The sequence below is a fragment of the Aulonocara sp. 'chitande type north' Nkhata Bay genome, linkage group LG12 (assembly GCF_057382095.1).
Source record: "Aulonocara sp. 'chitande type north' Nkhata Bay isolate Kocher_YH1m ecotype deep benthic linkage group LG12, A_spYH_male_GT1.1, whole genome shotgun sequence".
NCBI classification, from domain to species: domain Eukaryota; kingdom Metazoa; phylum Chordata; class Actinopteri; order Cichliformes; family Cichlidae; genus Aulonocara; species Aulonocara sp. 'chitande type north' Nkhata Bay.
Genome location: NC_141355.1, coordinates 24,391,371 through 24,412,669, shown reverse-complemented (window position 1 = coordinate 24,412,669; position 21,299 = coordinate 24,391,371). Strand labels below are relative to the sequence as shown.

The 21,299-nt window shown below is 42.8% G+C and overlaps 2 protein-coding genes across 5 annotated transcripts in view; one reads left to right on the top strand and one right to left on the bottom strand.

The window, feature by feature from the left end:
• Positions 1-6,502, bottom strand: part of hnrnpk (heterogeneous nuclear ribonucleoprotein K) — a 13,907-nt gene extending 7,405 nt beyond the window's left edge. For 2 of the 4 annotated variants that reach the window (XM_086314554.1, XM_086314557.1), the window contains exons 1-10: positions 6,407-6,501; positions 5,496-5,569; positions 5,222-5,375; positions 4,776-4,873; positions 4,395-4,451; positions 3,338-3,381; positions 1,709-1,781; positions 1,167-1,280; positions 851-979; positions 225-553 (exon numbers count right to left, since the gene is read on the bottom strand). In XM_086314554.1, coding sequence (XP_086170680.1) covers positions 225-553; positions 851-979; positions 1,167-1,280; positions 1,709-1,781; positions 3,338-3,381; positions 4,395-4,451; positions 4,776-4,873; positions 5,222-5,279 — 902 coding nt within the window. In that variant the 5' untranslated portion in view covers positions 5,280-5,375; positions 5,496-5,569; positions 6,407-6,501. Of the gene's footprint in view, positions 1-224; positions 554-850; positions 980-1,166; positions 1,281-1,708; positions 1,782-3,337; positions 3,382-4,394; positions 4,452-4,775; positions 4,874-5,221; positions 5,376-5,495; positions 5,570-6,406 lie in introns of all 4 variants that reach the window. The other 2 variants (XM_086314555.1, XM_086314556.1) reach the window with 2 other exon arrangements.
• rmi1 (RMI1, RecQ mediated genome instability 1, homolog (S. cerevisiae)) lies at positions 6,358-21,299 on the top strand. The gene is made up of 9 exons (XM_086314553.1): positions 6,358-6,838; positions 8,091-8,300; positions 14,478-14,588; positions 15,124-15,273; positions 17,472-17,542; positions 17,792-17,915; positions 18,071-18,146; positions 18,345-18,534; positions 19,262-21,299. The coding sequence occupies exons 2-9, from the start codon at positions 8,139-8,141 to the stop codon at positions 20,415-20,417; spliced, it is 2,040 nt and encodes a 679-aa protein (XP_086170679.1). The 5' UTR covers positions 6,358-6,838; positions 8,091-8,138; the 3' UTR covers positions 20,418-21,299.

Below are 21,299 nucleotides of genomic sequence, written 5' to 3'. Positions count from 1 at the left end.
CGAGTATCCAGCATGCAATGCGCGAAAGTCACATGGTCAGTCAATCTCTATAGTCATTAAGCTCTATAGTATTAAGCAAATCAGTGAATGCTTACAAGATGGGCAATGTATTCTTATTATAACAAACTCACTTAAGTGGGAATGCCTTGGGACAAGACTGATTTGTGCACAAGAAAAAGCAAAGCAGGGGAGCAAACTGCATGTTATCTGTGCTCATCTCTTACCCTCTGTGTGGGTGTCCCATTGGCATGTTGCGTCCACGGCTACTCCCTCTACCAACCCTACTCGGATGTGGTGGGGGAGGACCTCGGCGGGGGCTCATTTCATCGTAATCTCGACGTGACGGAGGCATGGGTCCCCTTCCCCCTCTACTTGAAGGCATTCGGTCAAAGCTGCGCTCTCCATGGCTGGACCGGCTACCGCGCATTGGGAAACCTCCCATTGGTCTGCGTCCACCCCCTCTCTCCTCAAACATCATGGTAAAACCACCGTATTCATACGTCTCGTCGTAGAAGTTGGGGTCATAGGGCTGTGTACGGCCCTTTATGGGAGCCTGAAACAGGGAAACAGAACATTCAGGCCTGCCCAGAGCGTCAATTTAATTTACAAGAAAATAGAGGGATCATGCGCAACAATATTATTATTTATGTATTATTTATTATTATATGGTTTAAGTTCTGTGAAATTATCATGGATTTCATATTGAATTAAAACTCCCAACCAAACCTAAGGCAAAAAACAAACAAACAAAAAAAAAAAAAAAAAATTCCCATAGATCAGCAATTTTCAATATATAAATAGCTGCAAAGATAAATACATAAATGAACTACTCCAGAATAGATAACCTTACTTCAGATATGAGCTCCAGCATAGTCTTGATACACTCCACCACTCTCTCCGTTTTACCACCAACCAGAACTACACGGTCTGTCGACTGGGGACAACACTCCTGAAACAGCTTGATGCTGGTCTTTGTGTTCTGGAGACAAATACAGACACACACACACGAATGGACAAAGAAAACAGATGCTCATTTAACAAAATCCCAAGGCTGTCCATTTATTAGGGAAAGACAGATGAACAAAAGATGGCATTTAAATCAAGTCTAAGAATAATATAAAATTTACAAACATAACAAAAACAAATCTCCATTTTTTTGAAGATACCTCACGCAGCTCCTTGATCTTGGCTCCCTTCACTCCAATGATAGAACCGGCCAGGCTTTGGTGGATCAGCAGACGGAGCTCACAGTCAAAATCCATCCCATTGTACTGCTGGTACTGCACGGGACATTTAACATATTCAAACCATAATACAAATTTTATACATCGTTACCTCATACACCTGATTGCCAATGGGAACACATGAGCATATTCAACCTGAAATGTAGCTTAAGACTCTTAGAGGGAAAATTCTAATATTTATTCTTTAAAAAACAAAACAAAAAAACCAATTAATGGTAGATAGAGGCACATAGAAACAGTGTTATACATAGTCACATCAGACTGCCGACACATGCAATCAGAAAGCCTTTAAACCAGTGAAGTTTGACCTTAAAAACCACATACTGGCAAACACGCTCACACCTACAACAAGCATATGAAATTTTCAAAGCAACTCACATTTGCAACAACTAGTTTTGCAATAACTTAAAATCAGAGGGGGAAAAATAAATAATTAAATAAAACGGGGGTATAAAAGTGCTCACCTCTTCCAATGTTGGAATAATCTTCAGCAGGATTTCTCCAACAGTTTCAATGTCTGCACTGATGCTCAGGATGCTTCAGAATTCATCCATGCGTAACAATTAGAGGGTGGGGTTGGGGTGCCGGCAAGGCATCCCAGGAGGAAGGGAACAACATTTTAGATTATATAATTCATACCATCCCCCTTTTTGCCATAGAAAAAACTGTCAAACACCAAATAATGATTCAATGAGACTAACACAGCTAAATTAAATATTTGCGTCCAGTTTTTTTTTGGTTTTCTAAACTTTACATGTTAGGTCAAGGTTGTTTTTTTAACCTCTGTAACTGGCAAAAAGCTGGCACCCAAACAATGCAATGAAAAGGAAAGTCTTTGTCCAGAGAAGGAAAGCAAAGAGACAAAATTAAAAGGACCCAAAGAAAAGTGACTGCATTTGGTGACCACTGAAGAGGGGAGACAAGGGAGGTTTGAGGAGGAACTGGCAGGAATGAGCACCAATGGTGCCAAAGAGAACTCTAAAATCTTAAAGCAGAGTTTGGTGGATGCAAACCACAAACATTTTGACCACAAAGACCCCAAAATGCGCAAAACAGTACGTTTAAAATCGCAGAGGAAAATCAAATAAATAACCCCATCGCTTTTTTTTTTTTAAATTACACGCAACTTTTTTTTTCTTTTTTTTTTAAATAAATAAATAGTTTGGACAGTCAATTTGTAGTTAAAATGTTGGTGTCCACACCCACCTAGTGACAGTACAATAAACACTAGTTACTGAGGAGGAAAACTTAAGCACAGTTTTTACATGGGAGCAGAATGTTGGCAGTTGAAGAGTAAAAGAGCAGATTACACCATGGTAAATGAAGTCTGCCACCACTCGAGTTTGCTTTGTTTGCTTTTTAAGGGGATGGAGGAAGCAATAAATATAAAACCAAAGAATGCAAAAATGAGCAGGACAGAGATATCCTGTATTTTCAATGGCTTCAGCAGTCAACCAAGTTCAGATAAAGCAGAAGACAGGAAAGGGAAAAAAAAAAAAAAAAAAAAACCACAACACTTGAATCTCAGCTTGCCTTTTGCATTTCAGAATGGATGGACTACTGTAGTTTATCAATATAAAAGAAGGGCTTCATAAGGAAGGAATGAGATGATGAAGCAAGTGAGGACATGAAACTAACAAAAATTAAAAATAACACCAGTATATCCACTCTGAAAGGGGGAGGGAAGTGAAAACACGAAAGATAAAGAGGATAGATGATCAACTTAAAAACAAACAAACAAACAAACAAACAAACAAACAAAAGAGGAACCACAAAAACACACGGACATATTGCACAGATTATAGCAAAGATTTAAAAAGATAGTGGCAGAAAAACCCTGACAACACCAGCCTAAGTTTAAATGCTGACGTGACTTTAAAAATGGCATATAAAAGGTTGTTCACATGGCTTTTACTGGATCAACAGGCAGATTTGGACATGAAGGTATTTAGGCATTTTGACTCAGGCTAATATATTGTATGAACAGGTAGTTTAAAAATACAGTGACTGGACAGAGGCAGGATGACTATTCATCTCTTCTTGTTTATTTGACCTGTAGTCAGGCAGTGAGAGGGAGGAGCTTAGGGACATACCGCTCAGGCCCACTGCTGTCTGGGACTGACACACTGGCTTTGTACTGGGCGTGGCATGGGCAGGGGCCAGGGCCATTCGAGCACAGATGTCAATCAAGTAAGGCGCCCATTTAAGGACAGGGCACGATTATGGGCAGGGCCAACCAGGGTGTCAGGTGGGCGGGCGCAGGAGGGGCCATCCAGAACATGGGCAACAGAGGAGGAAGTGGGCAAAAAAGTAAACAGTAAAATAATAAACAAGGGGAGAGGGAAGAGGGAAGAGGAATACATTTTTAATATACAGGCTCTACACTGTTCAAATGTTACTTTAATTTGATTCTCTCAGAGATTGGTTTGTCAAAGAGAGAAAAGGAGGAAAAGTGACATTGGAAAATGGGTAATGGCATATCATTATCATGAAGAGTTCAATGTTGGGGAATAAACCAGAGACAGTGAGAAAAGAGGGGGACAACAAATTGCTGAGGGCTAGAGAAAGTCAATGAAACTCAATGAATTAACAACTGGCCTGTTTGTCTAAACACAAAAAAGAAGGGAAAAAAAAAAAGTTAGCTTGAGCAGCAGGTGACCTTACAAACTCAGCACTGTGCTCATAAATTTAAATTAACAGGAGCACCAGTGTTTCCACATCAGCAGTGTGACAATAAATTATCATTGTGAAGAAACAAATGGACATGAAATTGGGCCTTTGTGCCTAGGGATAGTTTAGCTTAGATGATTACATAATGTTTATGTGAGAAGAAAAACAAAACAAAAAACAAAGATAAACACAACCCCAACTGGTTTGTCAGAGGACCTAATGAACAGGAGGCTTAGAAACTTTGCCTTGTTTACATGTAAGAAAATACAAAAGCTAAATATTTAAATATATTTGAATAGCTATTACTGTAAAAAAAACAAAAAAAAATTTTAAACAAAAACTGCTGTCCCATAAGAGAGGCTAGTCAGGTTTTAGAGGCCAGTGGAAAGAGAGAAGGAGAGAGATAGAAAAACTATAGAATAAAAAATTAAAATCCTAAACAAAATTAAAATTCAGGCTGCATAGAATAGATGTACTCACGTCTGTACGCAGGGCTTTGATGTTTTTGCCACCCTTCCCAATTACAGCTCCTGCATTCTAAAAACACAAAGAACAGATAAGAAGAGTAAATATTAATTATGGTGCTGCAATTAAAAGACATTACAATTAAATGTGAGGAGAAGTACTTTATGAATATAATGAAGCCTGGAAATTAATTATTCAAAAGGCATAAATGTAATGAGGTGAACAGAAAGAAAACCATGAAAAATACATTTAAAAAACAAAAACAAAAAACAAAATGGTCTGAGTAGGAGACATTGTCAGTCTTACTGAAGGGCTACCCACAAGAATGAGACAAAAATATAAATAATCACATAAGGATTCAACATGAAATGTGAAATGAAAGAGAAGCTGATTTACTTTGCTCTGCAGGAGGATGCGAAGCTCAACCATCTCATCCGAGTTCCTGGAGCGCTTGAATGATTTCTGCTCATCTGCATCCTCAGCGGGGCGCTTACCTGGCAAAAGGAGATAAAAACACAGCATGACAACACTGCGCCAGCGTGCACGTGCACACACACGCTTCAACAAGATAAATTAACTATTCAGTCGAAAGAGAAAAGTGATTTCAAACTGTTCTCCCATTATAAGCTAAACATATACAAATCTCCCTCTGCACATCTAAGAAAGAAAAGACTTCTTTTAATACACAAACACAATTTTAAACATAGACCAGTGAATATTTAGATCCCTTACTGTAACATAAAAAAGCAATTACTTTAATCTCCAAATACACAGATTTGCCAACCGTGTCCAAAATCTGATGTATTTAAACAACATGCAAAACTTTAAAATAAGGTTTTTACCGTTAGTCTCTGTGTTGCTGAATGAAGCCTCTTCTTGCTGATCAATATCTGTCTCCATCGTCTTCTAACAGAAGAATAGAAGAGCCAAACACCTCGATCAGGGATAGAGATGGTAGCAATTGGGAGGGAGAAGCAGAAAACTGGCCCCTGTGAGCTGAGGTTTTTTGTTATCATTGTAAGAGCAAGAAAAAAAATGAAGAAATTAGACAAATCATCTGAGTAAAGTAGATCGCAGGACTGACATGGAAGAAACTGGCCGATCCCAGAGACTCACCGATATTTATTAGGAGAACAAGGGCGTGTTGAGAGGCGGAACTACCGGAGCAAGAACCAAACAACTCCTGCGACCTGAAAGAGAGGGAGAGGCTAATTTAAAATACTGAAATGATGGCATATAAATAGAGAGCGCGAGAAGACAGTTCGGTAAACACCAATGATGGGTTTAAATTCTTATATTTTATCTGAAGTGACCGATAATCAACTAAGACCACTGTTATCAGAATGAACACCGTTGCTAAATGTTATCAGCTGTAATGTGATCACGCACGGGGTTTGTCTGGCTGAAGAGAGGAGAAACCGCAACAGCTTTATAATCAGGAGTTAAATAGTTAACACTAACATATAATGGCAGACCAAAAAATAACTTATTGCTAAAAACAACAAGGCGAGGGTTGTTTTTTTTTTAATATAAGTAATATATACTATATTAACCAATAGCAGCCAAAAGATAGTGAACTGGTGACCAAATCGAAAGTAAGCTGGTCCGGTTAAAGCTAACATAGGGACCGTTGCCTAAGGTGCGGTTAGCCGTCGGCGGAGCTAGCCAGCCCGCAGTGAAACGCTTCGAGTTCTTGCGCTCACATTGGAATTTAAAACTTCCCTACTACTCTGCACCACTTAGCGCTTCAAATGCGAACAGTAACGCGACACGGATCTAACGTGAACGAGTTGCTAAAATATAACCAATCGATCAATACAAAGAGTACACTAAGTCGCGCACGCTAGCAGCTAGCTACTTTCGCCATGTTGCCTTAATTTCGGTTCAGCACAATCGCAGCCAAGCAGAGCGGGTTGCACCAAACAAGCAACACAGTGAGCAAACAAACATTAAAGGCGTAGTTCTCATTATAGTAGCCGTGCAGTTCAACAACAAAAAGCACAAATATATATCTTCAAAACACAAACCTGCAGCAAACACCTCGCTAGTTGCCTCTTCCTTCTCCACCGAACCTGGAAATAAAACGATAAGACGACTCACCGTGTGCTGATTGGCTGAACGGAGAGCGACTCAAGCAGGCGATAAATCCGATTGGCTACAACGAACGCCAATCACGAGAACCGAGGCGGTACATACCAGTCTGTTTCCGGACATGGATCGACTGTTAACTGTGGCCCTTCTAGTTATTCCAGTTTAGAAAGATGCAATTTGCAAGGCTAATGGTCACGTTTTTCCGACACGAGTGTTTGGTTTAAGGCCTTCTGTTGTGAGTAGGGACCTCTGCTGCTGGATGCTTGTGTTCAGGTTTGTTATATAAGTAGGCTGGGTTAATCAACTTTGGCGCCTTTCTACCTACTTGTGCAATACTTGATGGACGAGTCTGCCCCCGTGCTTCTCAGGTAACATATACATACCAGCTAAATGGTTATAAACACTTTTATTTGGTAAAGTTTTTCTTACCCGATATCCCTTTCATGCTCTCCAACAGCAGGGCTGGACAATGTTGGGAAAAATATATAATTTTTCTGATATTTTCGCAGTCCCGATTTGATTTGAAATGCATATTCTCAAAGCTGAATTTCATTTGTTTTTCATACTTTACGTTTAAAAGCACAACTGCATGAAATACCTGCAAGACATAAACATAATTTTTGTAAGGTAATGATAATGATAAAGACATCCGAAATATTTGTCGTAATTGAACTGTTTTCATTGGCGATTTCAATTTAAAATTAATAAACCGTTCAGTCCTGCAACATCTGTTTACGTCTGCTTAAGATCATGTACAGGGACAGTGTGGTTACCTTGTTCAAATAACCCAAGAAAACAATCAGATACAATAATATTATGTTCTTGTTATAAAACAGTCTTTTCTAAATGGTCCCAGTGCTTTGAGGGCTTTACAAAGAGACTAGTGTGCAAAAAAGCTCATCCTGCAATCTAGTGAGGGTTAACATTCAACACTTTACCTTGAATTATTATTAATTTTTTGCCCATTTGGAGTACTCACTTAGAAAACAAAATAAGATAAACTGCAAGGCTAAATTTATTCTAAGAGGCTTCATTTAAAAACGAACATGTTAAAACACAGCTTAACTATTAATCCGTCATGGGTCACTGGGGACTCAGCTCAGGGATCATTGTAAATTAAATGTAGAATTTTATCTCTTCTCATATTTTGCACTTACAATACAGTCAAGTTAAAACTACATTAAGTAAAACAAACAAACAAACGGTGCACTACAGATAACTACTGTGTTGCATTTTTTTTACCTGACCACCACCAGACACCTCAGCTATACACTTACATATTTTTGTAAATAAATTTTTTATTTTTTTATTCTTCACTACCATCTTAATTAATTTTTTTTAGTGTTTACTATGTAATAGACAGTTACACTACAGTCTTTTTAACCTTTTTGTTGTGATTTTGTGTGTGTTTTTTTTCTGCACACATAATTTTGTTCAGTCAATGCATCAGTGACTCATTGACTGAATGACAATAAAAACTGTGAATGATTAAAACTCTAAATGTGTTATTGAGTAATTAATGAGAAGTGCGACTATGATATGAATACCTGAATTGAAATAATGTGGCTAAAGCAGCTTCGGAATAAGAATGTGGCTAAAGCAGTCTGTATATTCTGACAGAAAGCAGCTGGAAAAGCAGAAGAGAGCCAAATACACTTAGAGGAAGAGATGACTCCTGGGATTCAGGCAGTGGTCCGTGCTACCCAAGCATGGCTGCAGTCCTCCTGGCATGTCCAGGTGCCCTTTGCCTGGCTAGAAGCCTGTGTGGAGTGGCTACAAGGAGAGGCAGGAGGAGAAGCTCATCTGTCACAGCAGCAAACCAACCAGCAGGTAGGCAGGATGTGCGACTGTCTCAGTGTACAACTCCATCCATCCATCCATCCATCTTCATCCGCTTTATCCGGGGCCGGGTCGCGGGGGCAGCAGCCTAAGCAAAGAGGCCCAGACCTCCCTCTCCCCAGCCACCTCCTCCAGCTTATCCGGGGGAATACCAAGGCGTTCCCAGGCCAGCCGAGAGATATAATCTCTCCAGCGTGTCCTGGGTCTGCCCCGGGGCCTCCTCCCGGTGGGACATGCCTGGAACACCTCACCCAGGAGGCGCCCAGGGGGCATCCTTGTCAGATGCCCGAACCACCTCAGCTGGCTCCTTTCGATGTGGAGCAGCAGCTGCTCTACTCTGAGCCCCTCCCGGATGGCCGAACTTCTCACCCTATCTCTAAGGGAGAGGCCAGCCACCCTTCGGAGGAAGCTCATTTCTGCCGCTTGTATCCGCGATCTCGTTCTTTCGGTCACTACCCACAGCTCGTGGCCATAGGTGAGGGTAGGGACGTAGATCGACCGGTAAATTGAGAGCTTCGCTTTTACACTCAGCTCCCTCTTCACCACGACGGACCGGTGCAGCGTCCGCATTACTGCAGCTGCAGCCCCAATCCGTCTGTCGATCTCCGGCCCCCTTCTCCCATCACTCGCGAACAAGACCCCGAGATACTTGAACTCCTCCACTTGGGGCAGGAACTCATCCCCGACCCGGAGTGGGCACTCCACCCTTTTCCGGCTGAGAACCATGGCCTCAGATTTGGAGGTGCTGATCCTCATTCCCGCTGCTTCACACTCGGCTGCGAACCGTTCCAGTGCGAGCTGGAGGCCCTCACCCGATGAAGCCAACAGAACCACATCATCAGCAAAAATCAGAGATGAGATTCTGAGGCCACCAAAGCGAAAGCCCTCCGCCACTTGGCTGTGCCTAGAAATCCTGTCCATAAAAATTATGAACAGAACCGGAGACAAAGGGCAGCCCTGGCGGAGCCCATCACCCACTGGGAACGAGTCCGACTTATTGCCGGCAATGCGAACCAAGCTCTTGCAACGGTTGTATAGGGATCGAATGGCCCGTAGCAATGGGCCAGACACCCCATATTCCCGCAACACCTCCCACAGGACACCCCGAGGGACACGGTCGAATGCCTTCTCCAAGTCCACAAAACACATGTAGACTGGTTGGGCAAACTCCCATGCACCCTCAAGTATCCTGGAGAGGATAAAGAGCTGGTCCAGTGTTCCGCGACCAGGACGAAAACCGCATTGTTCCTCCTGTATCCGAGGTTCGACTAACGGACGAACTCTCCTTTCCAGCACCCTGGCATAGACTTTCCCAGGGAGGCTGAGGAGTGTGATCCCCCTGTAGTTGGAACACACCCTCCGGTCCCCCTTCTTAAAGAGGGGGACCACCACCCCGGTCTGCCAGTCCACAGGTACTGCCCCTGATCTCCACGCAACATTGCAGAGGCGTGTCAACCAGGACAGCCCTACAACGTCCAGAGCCTTCAGGAACTCGGGGCGGACCTCATCAACACCAGGGGCTCTGCCACCAAGGAGTTGTTTAACTACCTCAGTGACCTCGCCCCCGGAAATTGGCGGGTCATTCCCCTCATCCCCAGACTCTGCTTCCTCCTCGGAAGACGTGTCAGTGGGATTAAGGAGGTCCTCGAAGTATTCCTTCCACCGCCTGACAATTTTCTCAGTCGACGTCAGCAGTGCTCCGCCAGCACTATACACAGTGCAGGTAGAGCACCGCTTTCCCCTCCTGAGACGTCTGACGGTTTGCCAGAATTTCTTCGAGGCAGTCCGAAAGTCTTTTTCCATGGCCTCTCCGAACTCCTCCCACACCCGAGTTTTTGCTTCAGCCACTGCCCGAGCCGCATTCCGCTTGGCCTGTCGATACCTGTCGGCTGCCTCCGGAGTCCCACAGGCTAACCAAGCCCGATAGGACTCCTTCTTCAGCCTGGTGGCTCCCTTCACCTCTGGTGTCCACCATTTGGTTCGGGGATTACCACCACGGCAGGCACCAACCACCTTGCGGCCGCAGCTCAATGCAGCAGCTTCGGCAATGGAGACGCTGAACATGGTCCATTCGGACTCAATGTCCCCAGTCTCCCTCGGAATGCTGTTGAAGCTCTGCCGGAGGTGTGCGTTGAAGATCTCGCGGACTGGGGCCTCTGCTAGACGTTCCCAGCACACCCTCACTACGGGTTTAGGTGCACCAGGTCTGTCCAGTGTCCTCCCCCGCCACCTGATCCAACTCACCACCAGGTGGTGATCAGTTGACAGCTCAGCCCCTCTCTTTACCCGAGTGTCCAGAACATATGGTCGCAGGTCTGCTGATACGATTACAAAATCGATCATCGACCTACAGCCTAGAGCGTCCTGGTGCCACGTGCACTTATGGACACTCTTATGTTCGAACAGGGTGTTCGTTATGGCCAAACTGTGATTAGCACAGAAGTCCAATAACAAAGCACCGCTCGGGTTCAGATCAGGGAGGCCGTTCCTCCCAATCACGCCCCTCCAGGTCTCGCTGTCGTTACCCACGTGAGCATTGAAGTCTCCCAGCAGGACAACAGAGTCTCCAGGTGGAGCACCCTCCAGTACCCCCCCCCCCCAGGGACTCTAAGAAGGCTGGGTACTCTGAACTGCCACTCGGCGCATAAGCGCAGATGACAGTCAGGACCCGTTCCCAGACCCTAAGGCGCAGGGAACAAACCCTCTCGTCCACCGGGAAAAACCCCAACGTACCGGCAGCAAGCCGAGGGGATATTAGAATACCCACCCCAGCCCGCCGCCTCTCACCAGGGGCAACTCCAGACTGAGACAGAGTCCAGCCCCTCTCCAGGAGACTGGTTCCAGAGCCCAAGCCATGCGTAGAGGTGAGCCCGACTATATCTAGCCGGTACCTCTCAACCTCACGCACTAACTCAGGCTCCTTCCCCACCAGAGAGGTGACATTCCATGTCCCTATTGCCAGTCTTGGCAGCCGGGGGTCAGTCCGCCAGGGCCTCCGCTCCTGGCCGCCACCCGGCACACAATGCACCCGACCCCTATGGCGCCTCCTGCGGGTGGTGGGCCTGCGGGAGGATGGGCCCATGTCTCCTCTTCGGGCTGTGCCCGGCCGGGCCCCATGGACTAAGGCCCGGCCACCAGACGCTCTCCCTCGGGCACCCTCCCCGGGCCTGGCTCCAGGGCGGGGCCCCGGTAACCCTATCCCGGGCAGGGTAAACTGTTCCCTCGGTGTCCTTTTCATAAGGGTCTTATGAATCGCTCTTTGTCTGGTCCCTCACCCAGGGCCAGTTTGCCATGGGAGACCCTACCAGGGGGCAAAAGCCCCCAGACAACATAGCCCCTGGGATCCCTGGGACACACAAACCCCTCCACCACGATAAGGTAGTGATTCAAGGAGGAGCAGTGTACAACTCGATAGACAGAAATCAAATGCTTTGTTTTTGTCAACAAAAGTCTAAGGATTCCTTTCCTACCTGTTTCTGGATAATTCTCCACAGCTCCAGAAACTCCAGTATAGATTAAGAGATCTTGTTTCCACTTATTGTCTTATAAGATGTTCGCTCACTTATTATGACATGGGTTAAGTATGGGCCACATGATAGAAGGTGGTCACGGGGTGGATGGTTACCCCACTTTTGACTCAAAGATGGTTACTGGCTTCGATGTGAACATGTGGATTTGATGTGGTTCATGCACATTTTATCACTCTTGGTAGAATAACCCAGTCTGAGCTGAATAACATCTGTGACACAGCAGTTAGTTCGGTGTCTCTTCCTTTTTTGCATTCATGTTAGGGCTGAACGATATATCGCATTTGCGATAATATCGCGACATGATCAAGTGCAATTTTCTAACCGCAAAGGCTGCGATTATACTCTGGACATGTCCAAATTCATGGGCTGCATCCTCCTGAGGCCGCATTTGTAGACCGATTACGTCACAGCGACGTGCCGAAGGCTGTCCAAATTACTACCATATCCCAGAATTCATAGCGCGGCCCAGCCAAACTCCAGTTTCCAGCAATGGCGGCCGCTACTAAGTTTTAAAATTACTCATACTAATCTTTCTGGGTCACAAAATAAACTTTTAACATATTTTCAGGCGAGAAAGTAGTTGTGTAAACATCAAATATCTGCTCGGTTTATCAAGATATCCCATATTTGCAAAAGTGCTTCGACGTTTTCAGAGGCGTCTGCTACCCACCAGCTCGACAGCTAGCCGGGAGCTCGAGGGTTACTGATGCGGCCGAGAACGGCACAACTCCCGGCACATCATTTTCAGATCACCGCGGAGTTTCGCTGCTCGGGTTAAACGTAATATATAAGTCACTTAGACAACCTAAAAATGTTATTGTTGGGCTTTTTTCAGTGTTTTGTTTGTTCGTGAGTAAATCGGTTTGGCTGAGATTAAAGTTATTAGATTAGATAAAATAAAACTTTATTAATCCCCCGGGTGGGTTCCTCCTTGGTTTTCACACAGCTGACTAAACGTCAAACAGAAAACTTATTAAACAGAAGTATGAGACAGTCGAGAATTTACGCCAGTGTCTGGTTATATTTTAGATAGCAAGAAGCAGACGGCCGAGTTTATTAAACTCCACCGAGACAGCGGTGACGCTAATCAGAAGGCTAGACCGTCCAATTTCACGCCTTTAAATTTTAAAGGCGTGTTTGTGTGTGTGTTTATACAATTGCTATTATGTTTGCACTTTATGTGTAATGTTACTGACTGCAAAGATCAGTAAGATGTGTGTATTTTTTATTTATTAGTTTTATTTATTTAATATTATTTTTTAATTGAATGACTGTCTAGTAGTTCACAGATGTCGAAAAACTGAGTGTGGTAAAGCCACTGATTTTTTTTATGTATATTTCTGCAATCTGCACATTGTACTGACTTTCATTTTAATGTTTACACCAGGGTTCCTTGTCAGCACTTTATGCTCAGATGTTTGTAAGCTAAAAATAAACTATTGTGTATGTTCAAATATACTGTTGTGATTGAAGAAGTTAAATAAAAATGTCAGTCATCAATTCATGCATCACCTCATGTCATCATAACAGAGGTCTGTCTTCCAGGAAAGAACAGTTTAAAATTAATGTAATATAGTATTGGCCATACTATATGATGTATTGCTTGTCTTTGTTTAATAATACAGAAGACAAAGACCTTAAAAAATAATCGCATATCGCATCGCAATCGCAATATTGGGGCAAAAAATCGCAATTAGATTATTTTCCATAATCGTTCAGCCCTAATTCATGTGATCTTCATACTGCAAATATGCAGCTAGCAGAAGGCAAAACTCAAACAACCCTGGGGCTGATAACCAAGAAACAGAAGCCCAAGACCATACACATTTCTATCACTGTTAGCTGAGAACAAGGAGCTCATGCTAGAGTAGGTAATAATGAGCAAATGTGGGTGACTGAAGAGTGAAAGGACACATTCTGGTCTGACAAATCCTGGTTTCTGTTAAAACAAGCTGATGGCAGCATGATTCCATCCTACTCGGCATCAGCTGTCGCAGCTTGCGGTGGCGTCATGTGGGGAATATTTCCCTGTATTGACGCATCATTTGTATGACACAGTGTACCAAAATATTGTTGTCGAACAGCTGTGCTCCTTTTTTGGCCAAAGTTGTCTTTTTTTGTTGTTTTTTTTTTTCCACTACATGCTTGGAAGAGGACAAAGTTTCTTGTTTTTTGTTTTGTTTTGTTTTGTTTTTTTCAAGGCACAAATCATCACCTCATGGTTTCAGCAGCATGCCGGTTCATTCAAGTGGTCCTGAGATCTCAACTCTGTAGAGCGCGTTCATATTATAAACAAGAAATAAAATATCTGCAGGCATTGCTAACACTACCGACGCACTGAATTCATCCAAATCCCTGTGACATTTCTTTCTTACTCTGTTAAATCATTTTTCTGTAGAGTTTCTACTTTTTCTTCCTGGATCTGAGTCACCGGTATCTGCAGGTAGCTTTGCACTAAAGCTTCCTTTAAAATAAAGGGTTGTTTTAACTGTGTGTCATTTAAAATACATATACATATAACAAAAGAATAAATTATGGGACTGGAAGTGAACATAATAGGTCCACTCTATGTGTAACTGCTGCTGAATGACAGTAAGTGAACCAAAAATGAATCTCACTGCTTGATGTGGTTTTTCAGGCGCTGGACCAATGGCTGTTAACAGACCTCAGAGACCTGGACTTTCCTGTCCTGCCAGAAGGGCTCGCTGAAGCCCAGAAGACTGAGCTCAGTGGCAACTTCTGCGTTCAGGTACAAACTTTCACGTTACATAGTTCATCCAGTTTCTTTATTTATTCTTTTTGTTGTTGGGGACAGTTCTGATCATATTTTCAACAAAAAAAAAAACAAATAAAAAAAAAAAGCATGTAAAAACAGCAAACAATAGGCTGAGAACAATATGTGTACCAACAGCATAAAACCTGAGCTAAATCACATAAAGGCAAGTCACTCAGCTTTTCACATTGGGAGGGGGGTATTTAGGCGTTCCTGCTGCATTTATTTAACTGACCCGTGATTTTTGAAAGTAGTCTAAAATTGGAGTTTTTGTGTGTATTGTGTGTACATTTGTTATTGTTGTTACTTTTGCTTTTGTGGCTTTTTTGCCTGCATCGGAGAGGGAAAAAAATTGCAAAGCAAGCTCTTGAGGAAATATAGCGCTTGAGTTAATGGTGATGATTAATTTGGGCTGTGCATACAGATAACTCACCTTGCTGGTGACACCAACGCTCGGTTGATCATCGTGCACGCAAATGGAAACATGACAAGAGGTCCAACTCTGTTTTAGGTCGACTCATTATTGGACATCAGTCAGCCGGCGTATGGTCAGCTGCAGAAGTGGAGGGGCACAGATTGTGTCAATGACGAGGTGTCTGCAGTCACACAGACCACCCAGAGGCCCTGGGAAGCCAAACCCACCCGTATGCTTCTACTGCAGGTCAGAGTCTTATGTGAATCATAGTTGCCATTAAAAAAAATCTCAATTGAGTTTCAGTAAAAGCCTTTTGAATGAATGCCTTTATGTAAATAACAGCGTTAACCTTAAAAAGCAGATGTTGAATATGTGATGATACTAGTTGTCTTCTTGGGTCACAAAAGGGAGATCAAAAATTGCAGATTTAAAACATAAAATTTCATTTTAAAGCTTTGGCTTTTGCATCATCCAGCATCCTGCATTTGTCTGTGTCTTAGTAGCTTTTCAGCGTCTCACAGACAAACAGAAAAACATTCAGGCACTTCCCGTAGAGACAGAGCTTTAAACTGTGTTGTTAATAGAAAATATTGTCTGGACTCGTCTTGACTGCAGTGGCACGCAGTGTGTCCAGCACTTATCTGTGACCAGACTTTATCTTTGTATGTTTGGTTGAGTGGAATAATTCTGCTTCTCTTCCTGACTGAATCAGAGCGGACGGTACCATCAGTGAGAGCATATGAAAGAGTAAATTGCAGGAATATATGAGGCAGACTCTAATTTCCACCATAAGTAATATACTTTTCAGTGTATGTTTTTTTTCTTTTCTTAAAGAACAGTGCAGGTGTTGCTTAGAAACGTTGCTGTGACTTTTTTAACTGTTTCTCAGACCATTTTTGATCAAAGAGTCGTAGATTAGCTTTGACTAGGACAGGGCAGCCAGCGTGTATAATCATATTAAAAGAAATCGAAATAACAGTTATTTCCATACTGAATCAGTCTACATGGGTTTTAGAGTCTAAACAACCTACAGTGCTGTGGAAAATTATTTATTATTCACGATTTCCTTTTCTTTTCTTTTCTTGCATATTTGTCACGCTGGCATGTTTCAGATCATCAAACAATTTTGCATTTTTAGACAAACATAAACTTAGTAAATATAAATTACTGTTTTAGAACTGTGTGTGAAAAAATAATTGCCCCTAAATGTCATAGCTGGCTGTGACACCTTTGTCACCAAGAACTGCAATCAAATGTTTGTGATAACTGAGTGAGTTGTTCACATCACTGTGGAGGAATTTTGGCCCCTCATCTTTTCAGAGTTATTATCATTCAGCCACACCGGAGGGTTTTTGAGTATCATTGACCTGTTTAAAGTTATGCTACAGTATCCAGAGTTATTATAAGACCAGACTTTTTTTTTTTTTTGAGTCATTCAGAGGATGATTGGCTCACATGTTTAGGATCAAACTGATGGAAGGACATTCTCCTTCAGGATTTTCTGGTAGAGATCAGAATTCATGGTTCAATCATTGACTGCAAGTCATCCTGAAGCAGCAAAACAGCCCCAGACCATTACACTACCACCACCATGTTTGACCGCTGGTACGATTTTGTTCTTATGAAATGCTGTGTTAGTTTCACACCAGATGTAACGAGACTCAAACCTTCCACAAAGTTCAACTTTTCTCTCATCAGTCCACAGACTTTTTCCCCCCAAAATATGTACATACATCCCAAAATAGATGTTGTTCTGGAGTCTCCTGGATGAGCTGTCGGTGAGCTCTTAGAGTAATTTTAGCAGACCATCCACTTCTGGGAAGGTTCACCACTGTTCCATGTTTTCTCCATTTGTGGATAAACTTTAGAAATGGTTTTGTAATCATTTCCAGACTGATAGATGTCAATGTTTTGTTTCTCAGCTGTTTTGAGTTTCTTTAGATTGTGTTAATTTAAATCATTTCTTGATTTAGCAGGTTTGGCAGTAAACCTGGTTGTGGCCAGTCTAATTGAACTCAGTTTATTTTTAAAAATTTTAGATAGTCATATTTCCCTTATTTAGTGAAATTGTAAATTAAATTAAATATGCTAACTTACACAAATGCACAAATCATCTACTATGTTTTTTTTTGTTTTTCTAATTTTCCTTTATGCCTTAATACGTCTACATTCATAAGTAAAGAGCAGTTACAGAGCTGTTAAGTTTTGGCCCAGATATTTCTGTCTAAATCCAAACCCTCATATATTTATGAGAGCCTCCAGACAACAGCCCACGGGGTCTCAGATTACTGCAGAAAATGAACTGAAAAATTCACACAACTGTCTTTTAATCTGTTTAATTCACACAAAAAGACAAACACACTTTTCTTATAGATTTGCATAAATGTCATCATAATCTTTTTATTACTTACGTGTTTTCTGATCAAACATGTTTGATTGCACAGGTGACAGATGGAGTTCAGAGCCTGGAGGCTATGGAGTATCAGCCAATCCCTGCTCTCAGCGCGGCACTCAGGTTAAGGATTGAGCTGTAAAACATGTTACTGCAATATCGTGTCTTTTTACTGCTAGTTATTTGAAAACATTTTAAAGGGCACATGTCTGCCTAAAATGAAATAAAAGTCTTTTCCTCCTAACAATATTGCCTCGAGTTTTATAGAAACACAAGTATCCAAGCACAATGAGAAATGGATGAAATGTTGTTGTTATTGTTAATTAAAAATAAGAACTAGACATTTTCCTGAAATGTTGCTGACTCTTGCAGGCCCGGTGCAAAGCTGCAGCTGCAAGGAAAGATAGTTTGCAGACTTGGTGTTTTGCTTTTGGGGCCGTCCAACATCAAAATCCTCGGTGGTGAGGTCGAAGACCTGGTGGACAGGAATAACCAGGTAACCTCTAACGATTTCTCGTACGTTTTGTCTCATTTCTTCTGATTTCTCTTTTCTTGTATAAAACTACACAAAGATATTATAGGATTTTGTATAGCAATAAGATGGAGTACACCATACACATTCAGTGGCTTATTTTGATACTGTTGTGATAGGGCAGGGTGCTGTGTCGGACACTGGGACTTTCTGAGCAGGAACAGGAAGGAGAGGAGGCTCCAGCACAACAACAAGGTATATGTATTAGACTCTGTGTATCTTCAAAGATCATCCATCATCGGCACAATGTGACACTACATACACTTTATTAGAAATTTAGACATTCTGTCTTATATGGCTTTGCTTTTCTTCTTTAATCTAACCTGCCCATTTTTTAAAATTATACTAACATATATGTTGTTGTTGTTGTTGTTTTTTTCTCTTTGTTTTAAGGTAACCAGGAAGTGGATGATCTGGATCTTGATGATGCAGAGCTGTTAGCCAGTCTCGAGGCCCAAGAGGAAGTTGAAATGCTTCAGGTTGAACCTGCCCGAGACAGCGGCTACAGCACGCTGCATGAGGCTTCCACTCAGTCTTCGAGAAGCTCGTCCATCAGGAGCCTTGTCCCAGCCGCTTCGTCCAGGTGGGTGGTAAACAATGTGATGTCTTGACATTTCGATGCTGCAAAGCCTCACTTTGCACTGTCGTGGAAATCGTGGCATTTCTAGTTTTAACATCACTTTTATCTTCAGGGAAAAAAAAGACTTTAAGATGGTTTTAATGCATTCGTCTTACAGCATCTTCACAAAGTTTTCTAATAAAATGTCTTTACGTCGCTGCGGCCGGTGACGAGAACAACATTCTTAACAAATAGGCAGTATACCTACAGCAGGAGGAGAAATCACAGGGTAGATTCAAATGTCACGACAATTTCCGTTTTATTTAAAGTTCATCAATTTCCTGAAGAGACAGAAGCTGCTGAGAATAAAGTGGAACGTACACCGGTCATTTTGAGATGCAGGAAAAAGACAGTTCATATGTCATGATGTAAAATGCTAAGCGAGTTGTGCAGGGTACAATTATTTCCAGGAGGAATGAACTGCAGAGTCACTAGTTTACACTGGCCTCATCTCTTACACAGAGAAATAACATTGTCTCATATTTAGCTGTTATATCGTTTCAATGTTGTGATGACGAATATTCAAGGATAGGATGATGCAAAGTGTTGTCGCTACAGTTTTTTCAAATTTATGTCTGTGTGAACTTCTTTGTCCAGTCTTCTGTGTGCGCTTTGAACAGTGAGCTGATTAACCCCGATGATTTAAAAGCCCTGTTAACTCAGTCCGACATAATTTGCTGTTGTCTTTCAGAAGTGAACTCTCCACCCGCTCTGACAGAGGTGGCTCGACCCGAAGCAGCAGAAATGGTTTAGACCAGGGTTACCTAAATGATGACGAACACGTGGAAGCTGACCTCTTTGACTCAGTTCCCCCCGATGCAGTTCATCAACAGATCCAAGATCACAGCATGGCAGACGAAGACTTTCCTGACGAAGACTTTGACGACCTTCCCCTGGAGGAGCTGGACAGTGTGATTTTCCAGGAAAATGAAAGTGTCCCCACACCATCTGACAGCAGTTACAGAAACACACCACGGAACAGCAGAATAACAGGAAATCCCAACAGAGCAACAAAACCCCAAGCTGCTCTGTTTGAATCATGCACTTTGAGTGGCTCTGGGCCACGACTTGGGTCTATCAACTCCAGATCCAGCGCACAGAAAAGGGACACTAGAGAAGCTTCAGAGCAATTAACCAAGACAACTCCCGAGCTATTTCTTTCTCCAGCAGCTTCGGAGGCAGCACGTGAATTATATTTGGCTGCTAATGACGAGATTGATTTTGTGGATGAAGATATGGACTGCATTTTGGAAGAGGCAGAAACCAGTGGGAAGACTAGTGGACCAAATGAGATCCCTGTTCAGCTTAGGTCTAGTAGAGGCACCGAGAGCACTAGCTACGAAACAGAAGCTTCAAGGTCGTCCAAACAAAATGCTCGGAGTGGCAGCACAGTCCCTCCTGTCACTCTGACCTCTCCACCCTTTACATACTTGTGCTTGCTAGAAAATTTAATGTCCAAACCACTTCTCCACATCATGGAGATCCATGTCAAAGCTTTCATTGTGACTCTCTTGGGAAAACTGAGCAGCAGTAATGGCGTTTGGAGTGTTTCTGCTACAATATCTGACGGGACCGGTTACCTGGACGTGGAGCTGTCCAATGAAGTTTTGACAGGCCTTCTGGGCTTCTCGGTAGCAGAGAAGGGAGCCCTGAAGCGTGACCCGTCTCGGAGAGGTGAGCTGGATGCGGGGATGAGGAGATGCCAGGAAGAGCTTGTGGACATGTGCTGCATTATGACTGTTATTGTTCAACTGGAGGGCAGGAAAGCGGTGGTGACCAAAGTGGACCCCGTCAGCGAGAAAACACTCCAGGAGCTCGAGCAGAGGGTGAGGGACGGGAGAAAATAAACAGTGGTTGAGGGGAAGTGGGCGATAATGAGAAAATTGCAGGCAGCGGAAAAGTATATTGCTCTTAGGCAGAGATAAAAAAAATTGCCAACAAAACTGTGGCAGATGTAACATCACTCAGTGGCCTTGAAAGTTTTCTTTTCATGTAATGAAACTAATAGTTGCGCTGCATGGAAGGAAAAAAATCACGCTAGTTTCAGACTAAGGTAGTTATTTTAATTGGTGATCAACCTGCCCTTCTGCTTCAGATTTGGAGAGCAGAAGGTGTGAAATGATGATCAGCATCCCATCTGCTCCACGTGAATGTGACGTTCTGCCATTTGTCATTTGAGGATTTCATTCATCTATTCATTGTGTTGTTTTCCGCTTAGAATGCGCCGCATTGCTCACAAGCACACTAAACAGATTCAACAAACAAAGGTGGTTATGTGCAAATCAGATCAGACATCCCGGTTTTCAAGGCCCCGAATTCTGCTTAATGCTGAAAACTACCCGAAGAGCAGGGCGAAGTACACAAGATGAGAGGAGGGATGTTGGGGGGGTGGGGTGTTAGTCGTCTGATTGTGGTAATGAATTGCCAGCCGTTGCATTCATTCAGTACAACCATTACTTCTTACTGAAAAGTGATTGAATAGCCAAGGGCAATGCGGGTCTTTAATAAACTCCCTCAGAGAAGAATGAGAGGAAAGAAAGATAAAGGAGAGGCCATGAGCTTCGATTATTTCCGTTCATTACAGAGTCTCGTCTGTTTTCATCTCTTAAGAACGCGCATACCACAAATTTAATGCATTGTCTGCATTTACTGTATCTTGAACGTTTTTATATATACATTTTTTTTTGTCTTGCGCTCTGTGACTAATAAAAATGTGCACGTCCTTGTTG

What these genes read in the sequence shown, in the direction of transcription:
- rmi1 (XM_086314553.1), top strand. Translation starts at nt 8,139, where the DNA reads ATGACTCCTGGGATTCAGGCAGTGGTCCGTGCTACCCAAGCATGGCTG. An exon ending in AGCAGCAAACCAACCAGCAG is followed by an intron (nt 8,301 to 14,477) that starts GTAGGCAGGATG and finishes GTGGTTTTTCAG; the next exon opens with GCGCTGGACCAATGGCTGTT. An exon ending in GTGGCAACTTCTGCGTTCAG is followed by an intron (nt 14,589 to 15,123) that starts GTACAAACTTTC and finishes ACTCTGTTTTAG; the next exon opens with GTCGACTCATTATTGGACAT.